General features: G+C 41.6%; 1 protein-coding gene across 2 annotated transcripts in view; it reads left to right on the top strand.

Moving 5' to 3' along the window:
- Positions 1-18,644, top strand: part of LOC147022834 (ryanodine receptor 2-like) — a 717,656-nt gene that overhangs the window by 276,213 nt on the left and 422,799 nt on the right. For both annotated transcript variants that reach the window (XM_085887705.1, XM_085887704.1), the window contains exon 43: positions 1,991-2,120. In XM_085887705.1, coding sequence (XP_085743831.1) covers positions 1,991-2,120 — 130 coding nt within the window. The remainder of the gene's footprint in view (positions 1-1,990; positions 2,121-18,644) is intronic.

Below are 18,644 nucleotides of genomic sequence, written 5' to 3'. Positions count from 1 at the left end.
AAAAGTTGACGTCATAATATCGCCGCTAATGGAAATCGCCTATACCATTATCTCCGAAACTAGGCAAGCTGTTTGAATTTTGTTTGCGGGAATCAAGCCGGGTATTAGCACAGATAATAATTTGTCACAAACCTGATACATCGAAATGACTTCATATTCGTTTTTATGACATCATGAAGAGGATGAGGCTCTTTGCTCATTTGAGCTTGTTTTCCTGGGCAATGCTGAGGTTAAAGCACTCTTTGCACAGGTAAATTTGTTCTCCTTCCCTTCTCCCCCCCTCCACCCCCCGCCCCCCACCCCCCACCCTATGGCAAGCCCTCAATCAGTATTCGCTATTACTGTTCAAACACCATGGCATCGATAAATTAATCCCCACTGTTACTTACCAGGACAGCATATAGTTTCGCCTGTCTGGGGCATGAGGGTAGAAGAGCTCCGTGGATGGGGGAGGGGGGGCAGGAGAGGCCGTGGGGGGTGGTGGGGCAGGACAGCTCCATTAACTGAGAAGAGGGCAGGAGAGCCGGTGTGGTGGGGATGGGGGGAGGTGGGAGGGTGTGGTGAATGGTTTAAAACGGTGAGTTGAGGTGAAGCTGGTTTGGGTTTATATTAAAATTGAAAGAGCCTACCCATCCCATCCCTCTAAAGCCCGTCCGCATCCGCCTTGGGGAAAAATATAATTAGGTGGTGTAAGGAGTGAGGAGGGGGACATTGTTAATGGGATATTCATCACAGCCTTTTCAGATGCAGAATTGTGAATGATGTACAACAACACACTAAGAAGGAGATCAAAATAAAAATGCGAATTTGGAAAGTCCGTCCGCATTCAAAATGCAAGCCGTTTGTATTCAGACGACTTCTTCTTCAGATGTATTCAAGGATGGACGCAAGCAGAAATTGAAACAGAGCTCTAATCCGCCAATCATTTAATCAGTTGTGATTGTCTAAAAGTGTAATTTATTCATGTTTCTCTTCCCACGCAACGCGGGTAAATCTGCTGGTATATAAATAAACCAAAGCATGGCTGTCGTGCTATTGCTCTCCAAGTGAGAAGCAAACTACATTTTCTTCTCTGTTTTTCCTATTTTTGGGACATAAATTGCAATTTTCTTTCCTCTGAGATATCAGATTTGCATTCTGTACACTTTGTAGGGTCTGAATTTCTCTTTGTATATGTGTTCCTTTGCATATTTAACCTCTGCCATCTTCGAAGATGGATGGAGGTTATACTGTTTTCACCCCTTTCTGTTTGTTTGTTTGTTTGTTTGTTTGTGAACAGTATTACGGAAAAACTCCTTGACGGATTTCAACGAAACTTGGTGGGGGGGGGGGGGGGTTAGGTATGGTCCAAGGATCATGCCATTACATTTTGGACTTGTTCATCCAGACCTTCAGATCTCCCCCGCCCCCCAAAAAAAAATTTAGAGAAATTTTTTTTTTGCATTATACATGTTTTAAGTGATTTCCAACCCCCCCGCCAAAAAAAAAATTGTTAGAGAATTTTTTTTTAAATTTTGCATTTCTACATTTTAAGTGATTTCCAACCCCCCCCCCCAAAAAAAAAATTGTTTGAGAAAAGAATTTTTTTTTGCATTTTTACATGTTTTAAGTGATTTCCAACCCCCCCCCAAAAAAAATTGTTTGAGGAAAAAATTTTTTTGCAACTTTGTTTTCAACAAAATGTCGATTTTTTTTTTGCATTTTTACATGTTTTAAGTGATTTCCAACCCCCCCCCCCCAAAAAAAAAAATGTTGGAGAAAAGAACTATAACTCTCAGCACTGTTGACATCATATTTAATGAATAAGATATAAGGTTCACTTGAGTGACCCAGCAGTATTGGCGGCGGAGGTTTTGCACTCTCCCGAGTGCTCCCCCTCGAGTTGCCTATGTGTTCATATATATATATATATATATATCACTATAAACTACTGTTCAACAATATCTTGCTGAATCGCTGGGAAAACAATAACGCAGTGTTGTTTGTGCAGATCACTTTTCCCAAAATGGTGGCCAACTGCTGCCGCTTTCTCTGCTATTTCTGTCGCATCAGTCGTCAGAACCAGAAGGCCATGTTTGAGCACCTCAGCTACTTATTGGAGAACAGCAATGTTGGTTTGGGTAAGGCCCATTGTGTGTATTAATAGCATCTGTCCTTTCAACATTACCTATAAACCCATTTTTCACAACATGCACTTCAAACTATCAAGCAAACGGATCGCATCAACAGTGCATTGAACAAAATATGCCAACTGCCGTGGGAAGCAAAGATGAGCTGATGTTTCAGGATGTAATCCTTTGTCGGAGAACAATAGTGAGATAGAGACCGGTGAAGGTTAACATATCGGAGGAGTGAATTTGTGGCACACATATCATCTTGTTATAGGATAGGATAAACTTTTCATAGGCTTTCGTGAAAGAATTCCCAGATGGAATCAATATCAAGGGTTGTGCGGAGAGAAACCCAATTTGTTTGAGTGGGCAGATGAGGGTCCCTGCCAATTGGCCTATGTAATTAGCCAGATTCCTCAGCATTGACAATATTTTCAAACAATATATATATATATATATATATATATATATATATATATATATATATATATATATATATATATATATATATATATTGGCTTTGAAAAGAACATGGGAAGAGGAGCCATGAGTGGTAGAGAAGGAGCATGAGAGGATAAATGGAAAGTTAGTCATTACCAGGTCCAGGAGGATACCAGAATACTTTATTTGCAGAGAACTCAGTTGGAAAGTTTATACATTTGATCAGACACACAAAGTCACAGCTTTGCTGTATTGCTCATGTTCTCAAACCCTGCTCTGCTATTTTTTCTTCTCTTTGCTCTATTCAGTCTGCCCTTTTCCTTCAATTGGCTGCCTGCTGTCTGCCATTAAGTCAGCAAAACATCATTTTGCTGGTGCATCCACAAGAAGGGTGCAAAAACCGATTCTCCCAACTACAGTCCAATGAGTTTACTTACAATTATGAGCAAGTCATGGAATCCATTAAAACTATTGAAGTCAAGTCTTTTCCTGTTTTCAAATACCATGATCTCTGACCATCAGTTGGGATTTCACCTCGATTATTCAACTCTGAGCATACTGTTGCTCCTGTCTCAATAATGGTTTGATGCCCGAAATCTCAATCAAGATATCAGGACCGTCTCGCTGGATATACAGTATGTCGGGCATTCAACACATTTGAGCATCCTGCTCTGCTTGCCAAGTTCAGCTGTAGCACACAAGACCACCTTCATATTGTCTTTTTGACTTCCTCCACCTATGCTGTCAACATGTTGCTCTAAATGGAACCCTCTCTTTCCCTTTCCCAGTGGAGGCTGCTGCTCCCGGAGGCAGTGTGTTGGGCCCAGTCTTTTCCTTCATCTGTTGAAACAACCTCTCTGACACTATGAAAAACTCTCTCTTCCTTTTTGTAGATGACTCCACACTATGTCATTCACAACCAGTCCCATTCATAGACAGAAAGCAGCTGTGTCACTCTCTCCTGACCTGCAAATGATGAGAGGCTGGTCTTATTAATGGGACATGTCCTTCAATCCTGAAAAATTTCACAGCCTCCCTCTTTAGCTCTCAGAGGCTTGTCAAACAAACTCAGATATATATATATATATATATATATATATATATATATATATATATATATATATATATATATATATATATATATATATATATATATATATATATATATATATATATATATATATATATATATATATATATATATATATATATATATATATATACATATATATATATATATATATGTATATATATTTCCATGGTTATCCAGGTTCAGTCCCTTAAACTTATAGGCTTCACCATCAGCCATGATCTCTTCTGGCCCAACCACATAGCAAAGTTGGTCTCCGAAGCCAACCCCAGACTGGGCATCCTTTGTCATTAAAACTCTTTTCTTGAATAACTAGAACTCCTCACAGTCTATAAGGCTTTTGTCTATAGCTCAATGGAGTACTGCTATTAACTAAAACATGACATCCGAGAATCACATCTGTCTTCCTGGATGCTGTGTAAACTGAAGCTCTAAAGATTCTTAAAATCTCTCAGAATGAGGCTGAAGCAAAAGGTCTGTTGCTCTCACATCACATACAGGTCAGTGCTTTAACTTATGATTGAACTCCCACTGCTTTCTCAGCCTTCTGACCTTCCCCACCAACTCCAGGATGTATTGGTTCATCCAGTAACCACATCCTGGTTAAACTTCCAAAATCCAGGCTGACTCCATCCTTCAACTCTTTTGTGTCTTGCTTCTCCCATATGTGGAACCACCTGCTATCCCAGTCGAACCCACAGAACTTCAAGCAGATGGCGCACCACTATCCGCACCATTATCCCATGTCATCTCAAATCCTTACTAGCAATTTTTATTACCCCAATTAACCCCACACTCTTACTTTTTGGGAGCAGTTTTCTCCCATTTTTTCTCCTTTTTTTTTCTTCTTCATTTATTCTTGCTTATTGCTTCAAAGAGTTATCACACTGTCATACATGTCAGTGCATGGCCGAAGTTATATGCAACCCATAGCTATGTTCTGCTTACAAAATAAGAAGGTTTTCATCCCTCCGCTCTTTCATCACTCCATCGTTCACCAGTCCCTGCCAGTTGCATGTGTTTTTTTTTTTTCCATCATTACCCTTCTTGTGAAATGCTGAAAATGTTCAATTGATGCTCACATGCACTTCTTTCCTCCACCTTTCTCCCACTTGTGGAATCTCCTTTCTTAGTATGTTTGAACCCTCTTAACCTTCACCGACCTCATGTTAGTAGTGCACCAACACATCTGATCACTGTCCATCCTTACCTGTGAACCTTTTCTCTCTCCATCAACCACACTCCTCCCTTCTTACCACTCTCCATTTAATTGCAGGTTTCAAAGCTTCTTTACCCTCATCTCTCTCCACTGAGTGTGTGTGTGTGTGTGTGTGTGTGTGTGTGTGTGTGTGTGTGTGTGTGTGTGTGTGTGTGTGTGTGTGTGTGTATGCATGCATGCATTCATATATATATATATATATATATATATATATATATATATATATATATATATATATATATATATATATATATATATATATATATAGTAGTTGTGGGCAAGGGGTCGGTGGCGAGAATGATCATGAGGTGGGGAAGTTTACGCCGTCTCCCACCAGACTCCCCGAAATTTATAGGCCGTTGCTCCGGATAACTCCGAAGCCGGCGGGTCGATTAATCGACCGTGAAATGCCAATATCTCAACCACGTGGCGTAGGGTTAATTGTCTAGATCCCAATATACCTAAATAACCACGCAGTCTTGGCTACCGGGGATTCACGCCCTCGGCACGTCTTTCTCGAACCGGGTCACTCTACCGACTGAGGTAGAGTTCCAACGAGCGACTATCAACTCTGGCTCGGTTGCAGCCGAGCAGAAACTGCCAAAGCCATGCCGGCGAGGATTAACAGATTATCGGGGATGAAACCCCGTCTGAACTCAGACCCGGACCATGCTGGACCAAATAAAGAAAGGACGGAAACGAGCTGGGAACATTTCTAATAATTTATTTACAGTAAAATAAAGACACAGGGCGACTTATCGCAAATATGCAATGCAGTATTTTCAATGATGAAATAAACACTGAAACAATTCTACTTATAGATGGGCCCACACGCAGACACACACACAAAGAAGAGAAACCCCGGAGTTCTTTATTGGACCCTCCACCCGATGAGAGAGAGACGAGCTGGGGGTTAGAGTCAGGATGGGTACCTGACTGGCGGAGAAAGGGGGTACTCCATGCTGCGGCACCTGCCAATGGTCGTCGGCCTGGTCCCAGTCGCACGTGGGGGACTCGTGGTTTGTGGTGGAGCTCGGGTGGTGAATGGTCGGGGTCCACAGAACTCCTCTCCCTGTAATAGCCACTGTGATGAACGTGACCACTCCAGAACTCCAGTACTTCTTCTCAGAGCATGCTCTGGGATCTTTATCTGCCTCCCTTGTGAAACACACACAGCTCTCGCACTGCTCTGCTATCAGAGACCACCAGCGTCAACGACAACGACAACCCTCCGAGTCTCCGAGGTGTGTGTGTGTGTGTGTGTGTGTGTGTGTGTGTGTGTGTGTGTGTGTGTGTGTGTGTGTGTGTGTGTGTGTGTGTGTGTGTGTGTGTGTATATATGTATATATATATATATATATATATATATATATATATATATATATATATATATATATATATATATCCTCCCACACGGGGAGGAGCCTTGGCGAGAATCATCTCGCTATCTGTCCCTCATTGGCCCACAGCCACACCCCACCAGGGTAGAGCCGTGGCCCCTGTTCGGAGACCCCACATTCTCCACGTGGCTCCGCTCTCGAAGAGTAACGGTATCCATGTTGCGTTGGTGCAAGAGTTAAAACGTTTGTCGAAGGAGCGTTGGTGAGAGCGGCAAGGAACGGCTGTGAGACCCTGCCCTGGCAAGTCAGAGTGCTTGTAGACAGCGGGTGGGTAGTGGATCGTGATGGGGGATTGATCATGCAGATAGGATGGTTTATTTGATGTCTCGTTGGATATAATAAGCTAACTAAAGACGTCACAACGCACACATTTAATCCTCCCGCTGAACAAAAGGACGGGGTCATGACTATACACGTACTTACCGGCATAACTAACTTTGGGACCTGAATGTTGAATGCAAATGGTTTCCAGATTCGTAACAATATGTATACAGCATATATATATATATATATATATGTATATATATATATATATATATATATATTTATATATATATATATATATATATATATATATATACATATATATATATATATATATATATATTTTTTTTTTACACATACAGGTGTATGGCTTCTGCTGACATTCAACAAAATATATGACTCAACAGGTAAAGAAAGAAAGACATAAATTGTCACAGTCCCTTTTGTTTTAGTAATTTTGCTCTATGTAGTTAAAGGGTTGGCCCATATTTATGTTCAACTAAAATGGTAGCCAGCCTCCCAGTCGGCCATCTTTGAGGAGATCGCAAAATACAGTGAGTTGCATGAGCATGCTATCATGTACTGTGCTTGTGCCAAGTTTGAACAAAATCAGACCATGCATGTCTGAGAAATGGTTGGGGACACATTTAAGTAACAAAATGGCTGCCAGTCAGCCATCTTGGATCTGAGCTTGAAAAGAAATGACGTGCACATGTATGCCATCATTCTTTATCTGCTTGCCAAGTTTGAACAACATCGGTAAATGCATGTCCAAGAAATGGTTGAGGACGTGTTCAACATTGGGTTTTTTACAACTACTAGTGGGCCTGTTGGTCCGATGGGCCAAATATTCATTAATCTTCATAGCCTTGTTGCAAACCAATGTTGTTGTTGCATCCCATGTTGCCTGCTTTAATGCTTGAGCATTAGCTTGTCTTTCACTAAGCCCAGATGTGCTTGGGGTCAGCGCAGGGATTATGTTTGTTATTATTGCCAAATTATACTATTATTCTTATTATTGTTGCAAATATTATGAATGTTAATTAATATATGCTTTGTTGCAAGGTTATCATTGTTTTTGTTACATATTTTGTAATTAGAATACCATGCCATGGAAGGACGTATTAAGCTGCTTTTCATGTACCCCAACATGGTGTGCGTTTATAACATGGGAATTCTAGCGGATTTTTTTTTACTATAGTCGAGTCTTAAAGGGTCGACGGGATCTACAGGGGTCTGTGGGGCCTTTGGAACTTTTGAGTCCTCGGGGACGTTTGGGTCTTCGGTAAGTTATGGGAGTTTTGAGTCCTCGGGAACTATTGGGAGTTTTGGGTCATTGGGGATTTTTTAAGTCCTCGGGGTCTTTTGGGTCCTCGGTGTCCTCAGGGTCTTGGAAGGCTTAGAGGCTCTTCAAAGTTCGAACGGATCTCAGCACTCTAAAGGGTCAAAAGGTACATTTCAATCGTGCATAATTAATGAAAAGATGTACGTAATTAAGACAAAAAGTATGCGACACGCACGCACGCACGCATGGCCGATATCGGCAATTTTTCGGGATTCAGCAGGTTGGAGTCAGTTTGATTACCGAATACAGTACATACTGCATACAACCTCGACTCCCCCGACGTATTGTCAACAGACCTTCAGCAGCTTTAACCGAAAAACAATGCTACATTTATATGGACGTTTCAGGGAGATGTTAACAAACATTAATCTTTATAAACAGCTGCGTGTAACGGCTGGAAAATAATTTGGCTCAGTAATTTAGAAAATACGTTAATATGGCAAATGGCTCAGAAATCGGGAGTTATCAAATATATTTTGCTTTGAAACTCACAAAGAGAAATATGCAAATCCAATAACCAAATGCTTTAGAAACAGATGCGAGGACAAAGGAAAACCTGAAAGAACCTCCATGAGATATTGGATGAAACTTTGCCACCATGGCACCCATAACAGGCACGGCATGTCCACACACCCGGGGAGAGTAATCACAGATTCAAATCGACCCATATGTACTACGCCTGTGTGTGCTGTATACGTATCTCTACCTTGTAGTAACTGTCAACTGTACATTGCGATCATGACATAAACTGTACTGTACAGCTCCGTAAGTGGCTTAATCACTCAAGCACTCCAACGGAATGCCTGGCTTGGCAAGCGATTACCATTTGCCGTCGATATAACTATGCACCTGGAAACGCCTGTACAATGTCCGAATTGAACAAATCAACACTTTTTGGGGAGTTGGGACTGCTGATACTTTCAAATTTGGAGCTTACATTTTGTAATTCTGGTTAGTTTAAGAGTTTCTCTCAGGTATTCACATGCACAAATGAAATAAAGCCATGAACGCTGGCATCTCCAGGCATTTATAAGCATTGCAATATACCCAGTGACTCATAGCTATGATGAACAGGCATTCGATAATATGAGTGTAGAAAGTGAAAAAAATGAAACTTTATCATTAAGATATTGTTTCGGCCTGTTCCCAGTTAAAGCATGGTTGATCAGGCCAAAAAACATGGCGCCTTCAGACCCCAGCAAGGTAACCCAAGAAACGCCTTAAGACCCCAGACAGCGAGGTGGCTGAGGATCACCTTATGATCTTTAATAATTCGTTAATAGAATTAAATAATGCCGTTAATTATCTTCCAAAGTTTTTCCGTTAATTATTTTATTTATTTTCAAAAGTTTAATTCTCTTCAAAAGGTGAATTTTCCAAATTCACCATTCACTTCACGATTTTTTTTGACAACCTTTCTTTTACCTAATCTGATGAAAACTCTCAAAAAAAAATAATAATAACAAGTCTGAAGACGACAATGGTTCACGAGTGGTATTTGACGATGTAGATTGTTTCAGAAGTCCAAGGATGAGACAATGTGATAATTTTTGACCAAGTTATAAAAATGATCAACATTATGTGGTACGAGTGACAGGTTATTCGCTGCAAAATGTTGAAAACCTGGTTTCATTCAACAACTTTCAAAATTTGACCTTTGACTAACGTTTCAAGGTCACAAAACAATGTTGTGGACATTAAAATAAGGAAACAGGATACGTGCTATAGCTTATTGGAGTTAGTTCGTCGAAGAAGGTCGAAAATTCCCACAACTTTGAAAATTTGACCTTTGTGGCCTTTAAAGGTCAAAGGTCAAGGATTATGACCTTTGGTGCAAAACTTCTTCTGGAACATTCCAGGAACAATATAACGTCATATAGGCTATATGGCATTTCGCACTCCTCGGATTATCCATACTTTGATGAAATCAGCATAAAAACAAACTTGAAGGGGGCGCCACGGGCAAGGTGTTCGAGATAGAGCAAAATGTTTTCAAGACTTTAGGTGGGGAATGACCTCAAGATTATGCATAAAAATATTGTCATCCGACCTCTCAAAGTTTGGGCGGTGGTATGATTTTTATGTCAAAATTTGCAATTTTCTAAGTTTTTGACCTTGTGACCTTGACCTTGGGACGAAAATGAAAAATCGGACAACGACAAGTTTTAGATAATTAATTTTGCTATTCAAATACCAAAGAATCCATTCCATTCAGTAAATTCCCGAGGAGAAGATAGATTTTTATTCTGACTACCCCCTAAAAATGGCTATTTTTGGGCGTGGCTCTGCCCATAATGGGCGTAGCACACCATCATCCAGGAAAACACAACTAGACATTAATATCGAACACATAACCAAGTTTCATCAAGATCGGATCAAAGTCCACGGAGTTATGCTCTGGACAGACAGACACACAGAGAGACAGAGACGGACACACAGACATAACAAATATAGTGGTCACTCTGGCTGGCGCTTGTGAACCAATAATAGAAACGATCTCTTATAATGCTTCATCGTCCTCTTTCACACGTGTGGTACTTATTACTGTATCATAATGCACTACTCTTCTTCTATTTCAACAGACGACTCTCAATTCGACCTCTCCTTCATACCTTGCCTAAAAAATCCAACTGTGACAGCATTTCTCCTCTCCATTCTCTTAATTTGCCTTAATTGCATCCATCAAGAAATGTCCTTAATCACATTTCTGAACGGAAAATAAAAAACCCCAGTTTGCTACGAGTGTTCGCTTTCCATCAACCATTCTTTTTTTCCAACTTCAGTACCAACTCACCCCTCTCACTTCTCCCTCTCAAAACAACCATCACACTCTTCTCCTTCCAAGCCTCTCTCTAACCTTTCTCAAAAGGTCCTTCCTCACCTTTCTCCCTCAACTGTCCCCACTCACCCTTCACCCACCATTCACCCCCTCACTCACCCTTTTCCCACCATTCACCCCCTCACTCACCCTTCTCCCACCATTCACCCCCTCACTCACCATTCTCCCAGCATTCACCCCCCTCACTCACCATTCTCAAAGTTTCCCACTCCCCTCACATCCACAAAGCTGCCTCCTTCCCCTGCCCTCTCACCCCCATCTCATCATTCCACCTGCTCAAATCCTCAACTGCCTTCTGCTCACTCTCCTGCCCCCTCTCCCCCAGTACCACAGAGCCTTTTCTCCTCCTCATCCGGCCCCTCCCCTCTCTATTCTGCAATCCCCCACACTCTTTCAACAAATCTCCTTACCTCCCCCTCCTCCCTTGTGCTACCCTCCCCCTCCCCTCCCATCCGCTCCACCCAAAGCTTCCTCCCCTCCCTCTTCATTAACAGTGTGGAACTCAAATATCAGGGGCCTTCGCTCAAACCTTACAGATCTTTCCATACAGGTTTCCACTGACAAACCAGACATAATCTGCCCAACAGAATCTTTCCTCCCTCAAGACGTCTCTGACTCCCTAGTATCTCTCCCTGGTTACTCCCTCCTCCGGTATGACAGACCTCAGCCTCGTCCTGGTGGAGGAGTTGCTCTCTTCATCAAAGACTTTATTCCTCACTCTCCATGCACTGCTCTCACTCCCCCACACCCCCAGGAATACCTCTGGCTCTGGCTTCCCCGCCACTCCCACCTCACATTTATATGTGTACTGTACCGTCCACCTAACAGTGATGACTCCATCTACACCTCACTATCCGAAAATATGGACCAACTTCTATCTTCTCATCCAAACTCTCTCTTCCTCGTATGTGGCGACTTCAATTGTCATCATGCCAGTTGGCTTGGTGTGGGTACCTCTCTCACCTGTCATGGAACTTCAGCAAAAGACTTCTGCGACTCATTAGGACTGACTCAATCAGTCAACTTCCTGACCCGGATCTCAACCAACGGTACTCTATCTCTTCTGGATCTGATTTTGACAAACTTCCCTAAAAATATCTGCTGTTCTTTCTCTGCTCCAATCGGTTATTCTGACCACATGCTTGTCAAAGTGGACATCTCTCTGGCTGTTATCAGAGATCCACCTCAGTGCTGTCGAGTCTGGCATTTCACTCAAGCCGACTGACATGGTCTCCAAGCAGCCATGAAACTTCTAGACTGCTTTGCCATCGCTACATTCTCCAACACCAACTCATCCTGGGAATTCTTTCAAAGAAACTTGCTCTCATGCACACATTTATCCCCTCTCATCTTCAGTTGTCCTTCCCTTCCTCCTGCCCATGGTTCACTGAAGCTTGTGGTGAGGCAGTTGTCCTGAAACACCTTGCCTTTGCCTCATGGAAAGCAAACCCAACTGAGGGTAATCTCAGCTCCTTCCATCAAGCTCAGAACAAGTGTGTATACCCTCAGGAGAGCTAGAAAATAACATCTTTCTAAGCTCAAGTCTGAACTCTCAAACCTTACTCCCTCCTCCAAATTCTGGTGGCATCTAATCAAATCTGTTGCTAGTGTATGTTCCCCCTCCATCCCTCCCTTACCTCAATGGCCGCACTCCTGATACTGCACGTGAAAAGGCTGAATGCCTAAACTCTGTGTTTGCATCGAAATCTTATGTCCGAATCGCATCGCTTTCCATACCCACCTTACCCAGTCGCACACAACACTCCCTGGACTCTGTGTCCTTTTCTTCCGACAAAGTGGAGAGCTTGCTGTCAAACCTCGACTCAGATTCTGCAACCGGTCCAGACGGCATCAGCCCACATGTCCGAAAAACCTGCTTTGCTGCTCTTGCTCACCCTCTCTCTGTTCTACTCACCCTCTCATTTGCTCAAGGTCATATGCCATCTGCTTGGAAATCAGCAAACATTACTGCCCTGCACAAAAAAGGTGCAAAAACAGATCCCTGCAACTACAGACCAATCAGCCTTCTCCCAATCACCAGCAAGGTTATGGAATCCATCATTGCTTCAGACATTAAATCCTTCCTCTTCTACGATGGCTTGATTTCTGATCATCAATTTGGTTTCAGACCAGGTCACTATACCCTGGATGTGCTGCTTCTGCTCTCCCAACAATGGATAGAGGTACTCAATGCGGGACATGAAATCAGAGCCTTATCCCTGGACATAGTGTGCTTTTGACACGGTCTGGCACCCTGCCCTGCTCTGCTCACCAAACTCTCTTCCTATGGTATCCAAGGCCATCTCCACTCATGGCTCGAAACTTCCTCTCCCTTCGCAGTCAACGTGTGGCCCTAAATGGTGTTCTTTCATCCCCTCTTCCTGTCCAGGCTGGAGTTCCTCAAGGCAGTGTTCTGGGCCATGTTCTTTTCCTGGTGTTCTTTTCATCAATGATCTCTCCGACTCTCTGGAAAATTCTCTATCTCTTTGCTGATGACTCCACCCTCTGCCGTACCATCTGTCATCCCTCAGACAGGCAAGCAGCAGCTTCTTCGCTCAGTGCAGATCTGGGTAAAATCACAAATTGGTCCAACACGTGGAACATGTCTTTCAATCTTGACAAATCTCACACTCTCATTATGTCTCTCTGAAAGGACTGTTTGGAAACCCCCTCCATCCACTATCTCAACAATCCTCTGGAAAAAGTCCTTTCTTTCAAGATTCTGGGTCTCACTATCTTTCCTGGCAAAGCCACATTTCCAACCTGGCTGCAAATGCCAATCGCGGACTGGGAATCCTCCATCGTGCAAAATCCTTCCTCGGCCCACCTGAGCTCCTGACTACAAACAAAGCTTTTGTCCGCAGTCTGATGGTGTACTGCTCTCCCCTCTGGGCGGGTGCTCCTGCTTCTCACCTTTCTCGGCCTCACACTGTGGAAACCAAGGCATTTTGGATTATTGGTGTCTCCCACGATGAGGCTGAGTGTTTGGACCTCTCACTCTCTCACCGCAGACAGGTCGGTGGTCTTTCTGTCTTCTCCCATCTCCTCTTCGGTCTCGCCTTCCCCTGCTCTGTCTGCAGTTTGTCCCAACCATATTTCCGCAGGGCGCTCAAGGTTCGCCAGCGACCCCCTTCTGGGAAAACTACCAAAATCAAGAATCGCTGCTCACCTTCACTCTTTCATTCCTCTTTTTCCCCGCCTTTGGAATAAACTCCCTCATTCTATTTAATCGCATTCTTCCCTCCAGGCCTTAAAAACAGCTGTTCACCACCACCTCTTATCATCCCCCATCCAAATCCTCGATCTTTTCTACCCCTGTTAATCCACCCCAAACCCACCTCCTTCAAATTCCCTGCTTTCCTTCCTGAAAGTCCCTGTAGTGTCCATCTTGTTTACCCCATGTTCCCCACCCCATCCCTCTCAATTCCACAGATCTCCTAATGTCTCTGTTCCCCACTGTTTTGGCCTTCCCACACCCCTCTTGTCCCATGCCCCCCTTGCTGTGCATTGTGTGTTAGCTCTCATACGAGCCTTGACAAGGCATACAAAAAAAGGGTGTTTTACTAAACGCAAACACCCAAACCGCCTGAAAATTGGAAGTGTCAACATCGCAGTCACACCTTGACGATTTAGCCCAGCGTATGCTGACCGATGAAAAATGTGTCTAAAACGCTGGGACACGTCGAATACGGTATGGATAAGTTATGTATACATTAGGGGCACGATGAAAAACAATGAAGTACGCTGGCATATTACGTGGTACGTCTAGTACGTCGTGAAATTTCAAGCATGCTGAAAATTTTACGACGTACTCGACGTAGGGCTCACAAGTTCCGCATACGCTGGCATAAGTTCTCAGCACGCTCCGCAATTGTTTACACACGTCGGCCACACATTACTTGAAAGTTACTCGTAAGTTGAAACATGTCGAGGTAATGTTTACCATACCCGAAACTTAATTTTTAGCCAACGAGTAACGTGCTTTTAACCTATTAGTAGCGTGCTTTGAACCTATGAGTAGCGTGCTTTGAACCTATGTGTAACGTATCTCAAACGCACATTGGCGTATGCAGACGAATTTGATTAACGTCTTTCGGACGACCACAGAACTAACTGAACGTGTTTCTAACTTACAGCTACCGTATAATGGCGCATTGGCAGCGTTTAGGGGAATTGGTATATACAAATGGGCTTCACAAGAGGAACCCGTCAGTGTTCCAGACTCCATGTTGAGTAGATGTCAATGTCAGAAGCAGTGGCAGTAGCAGTAGCAGTAGTAGTAGTAGTAGTAGTAGTAGTAGTAGTAGTAGTAGTAGTAGTAGTTCGAGAGAATTTAGTGATGTCGATGTTATTCGTAGTAGTCGTAGTAGTACGCGAGAATTTAGCGATGTCGATGTTAGTAGTAGTAGTAGTAGTAGTAGTAGTAGTAGTAGTAGTAGTAGTAGTAGTTCGAGAGAATTTAGTGATGTCGATGTTGGTAGTAGTAGTAGTTCGAGAGAATTTAGTGATGTCTGTTATTAGTAGTAGTCGTAGTAGTTCGCGAGAATTTAGTGATGTCTGTTATTAGTAGTAGTCATAGTAGTTCGCGAGAATTTAGTGATGTCGATTTTAGTAGTAGTAGTAGTAGTTCGAGAGAATTTAGTGATGTTGATGTTGGTAGTAGTAGTAGTTCGAGAGAATTTAGTGATGTCGATGTTGGTAGTAGTAGTAGTAGTATTACTTTCAAGTAACGTGTTGCAAGGTGTGAACAACGTTCGTGTAGCGTGCTTACAAAACGTTACTCATAGGTTAGAAATAAGTTTCGGGTACGCTAAACATTACCTCCACGTGTTTCGACTAATGAGTAACTTACAAGTAACATGTTTCAACGTGTGTCAACGATCGCATAACGTGCCTACAACTTATGGCCAGCGTAGCGGAACGTGTGAGTCATACGCCGGCATACGTCGTAAAATTTCAAGCATGAAAAAATTCGAGGAAAACCCCAAAGTTCAACGTTTAAAGTCAGCGTACTACGACGTATGGCAGTGTTGTTCAGCGTGCTCTCAATGTTATCAAAACTTACCCATAACGTATTCGACGTGTACCAGCGTTTTACACAAATTTTCCAAAAATCGGCATACGCTGGCTAAAATGTCAAGGTGTGACTGGACCTTAAGACCCCTTCGGTCTCGTGGACCTGGCCGATCACCCAGGTCCCACGTTCATTTGGTCCACAGACCTGTCTGCCTCTTTGCCTATGAGGGTGGCTTTCGTTTTCTTTGCTTTTTGTGTAAATGTATGTGTGGCGCCAGTCTTGTAAGTAAACCTGTATAAGTGTGCTGAAAATAATTGCCTTTTTTATTCGGTAGTAACTCTGCGTATTGTTCTTGCTTTGACTGTTATATGTGCATTACTGTATGGCTGTGAATACGTGCTTGGCTGAGTGTGAATAAAAGTGCTTGTCAAATTGTTTCCCGTTTCGTTGCGTCCTTTCCTTCGCTTGAAAGTTCCATCTTGCATCACGTAAGGGATTGGTAGTGGGTTGAAACACCCAATAAGTAAAACTGAACCGTCAAGGTCGACAATAACTCCACTCGGTTATCCCTGCAGCACGGAGCGAGCCGCTTAAGCGGTTTGTGTCCGGAGTCGACCAGCGGCGTGGTACAACTCCTCGGTACGCTACCCGCGCGGGTACTTAGGTATATCGACATTCGGCGATTCACCCTATTTCGCGCGGGTAGAATGCGGACTGGGTTGTGGTGAGGTTAAACCCCCACCCATGGCTCGCTCCTTGGCAGAAGTTCCAAGAGGGTCACGACTGAATTGTCCGTTCCGGTGGGCGACGCGTCGCGATTCGAGTTACGTGGCCGATCGCACACCGGACGGGCCGAAATTCGTCACAATATCTTTATAAACATCATCAGTTTTTATATCTCGGATAAAACTATCAGTGTCCATATACAACAATGAAACATTTTCACCATACTCTTTCTTTCAGCCATTATACAAATAATCATACATCAATATCTTTGATAAATCAAGAACTGCTGTTCCAATATAAATAGGTTTATCCATTACAATACTTTCCTTTTCCATATGAATAGCAGAAAAGTTCTCTGAAAAAAACCTCTTCTCTCTGAAAACTTGGTTTATTTATCAATCTCGAAGCTTCTTTCCAAGATGTTGCAAATCTAATGTTTTGCCTGTTTCTAACATTTTCCATTGTCTTTCCAAAGACAGCATTATTCATCAATTTATAGAATTCCCCTTCAAATTTTACTTTTGTATTTGTTCTCATATCTGTATTGAATTTAATATACTTTTTCATCCAAGGACTTTGTTTAAATTTTAAAACTCTATGAATTTTAGCTACTCTCAATCCTTCTCTCAAAAACTGTTTCAAGCTTCTCTGATGCAAAACATATCCCTCTTTATCATAGAATGTTGTTAATAACTTTTCTGTTGATTTGCCTTTAATATTAAAACTTTTATGATAATCACTTAACCATTCTTTCTTTGGGGTTTCTTTCTCACATGCAAAAGGAAGGTCTTTATGCCTATTATGAAGATCACTCGGGTACCTTAAGTCAACTTCAAAATAATAACCTTCTTCTTCCTCATTTAATTCCTCTTGAGAAGAAATAACAATATTCATCAAAGCCTTTTGATAATCCTTTTCTTCCACCCACTCTAATTTACCATAAGGCAGATTGAGACATTGCCCTTCCATTCAAATTATTAACATCAAAATACATCAAATAATTACTATCTTTTTCACTATCATAATTTGGAAGATATTTATTATTTGCGTTAGCATATCTTTTTGAACATATTTGTGATATTCCACCTCTCTTAGACTTCTCAATCATCAAAAGCATATCTACATCACTGATTAAATCTATATCTTGTTTTGTCATTTTCAACATTGCACTCCAAGCTAAACCAGGAGCTGTGAAATAGTGGGCAGGATCTAATCCATAACAATTTTTTATTATGACAGAGTGATCTAAAAGCTTCAAACACATCAGCTAACAATAAAACATCTGTTTTTAGATACAAATCATGATATTCTCCAAGGTTCTTTATCTTAAATATTTTCCAAATTTATTGTGCGTGTTTATATTCCTTATCACTTATCTCTTCTTCATAAAGGTTATTATAGAAACTTTATTTTGAAGGAAGTTGTGTTTCTTTAAATCTCATAAATGAATCCATATAATCATAGGGATAAATTCCCTTATTTGTAGGAATTTTCTCTTTACTTTGAATTTCATTCCTTGTTTGAATTTCCTCTCTAGTTAGAATTCCCTCTTTTGGAAGGAATCAATTAAGATTTGGAAAAGACCCCGTTTTGCTTAGATTTGATGCGAGGTAGGCTAATGGTGTTACCATGAACTTGTAAGAATCTAGAAACCTAATACGAGTTAAAGGTTTCGTGAATATCATTTTTGCAAATGAAATATACTTTTGACTTGTGTTTGTTATGGCAGAAATATTCCCTGGTGTTTTTGAAAGTTCATTTATAAATAGATGTGTATCATAGTTGGCGCTGTTGTGAAGAAAGACTGGAATAAAAGAAGGAAATTTATAATTAAGATTACAACAAGAATGAGCGGGACCTCTATATTTACCAGTAAGATGACAATGATCCCTAACTTTAGACTCCTCAATTTCCTCCTAACAAATATGACAGATATTGTTCTTTCTAAATTCTAATTTTTCTTCTTCGGTTAATTTCATCGGTTCATTTGTTTCTTTCATTAATTTAGTTAGTCTTGCACAATCCTTTTCTAATCATTTTACAACTCTTGTGAAGCTTTTTTTCCACTATAATGTTCAAGTTTATTATACTTTTCTCCAACAGATGATTTGATATAATAACAGAAACCACAAGGAATATGTTTTTGAGATTTATTTGTATGTGATTCTTTTGGATTAGGAGAAGCAGTATTTA

This window comes from Eptatretus burgeri, chromosome 7 (assembly GCF_056783735.1).
Source record: "Eptatretus burgeri isolate ZD-2024b chromosome 7, Ebu_testis_v1, whole genome shotgun sequence".
Classification (NCBI taxonomy): Eukaryota; Metazoa; Chordata; class Myxini; order Myxiniformes; family Myxinidae; genus Eptatretus; species Eptatretus burgeri.
Note: the sequence above shows the minus strand (reverse complement) of the source record. Positions and strands in the feature narration are given on the sequence as shown.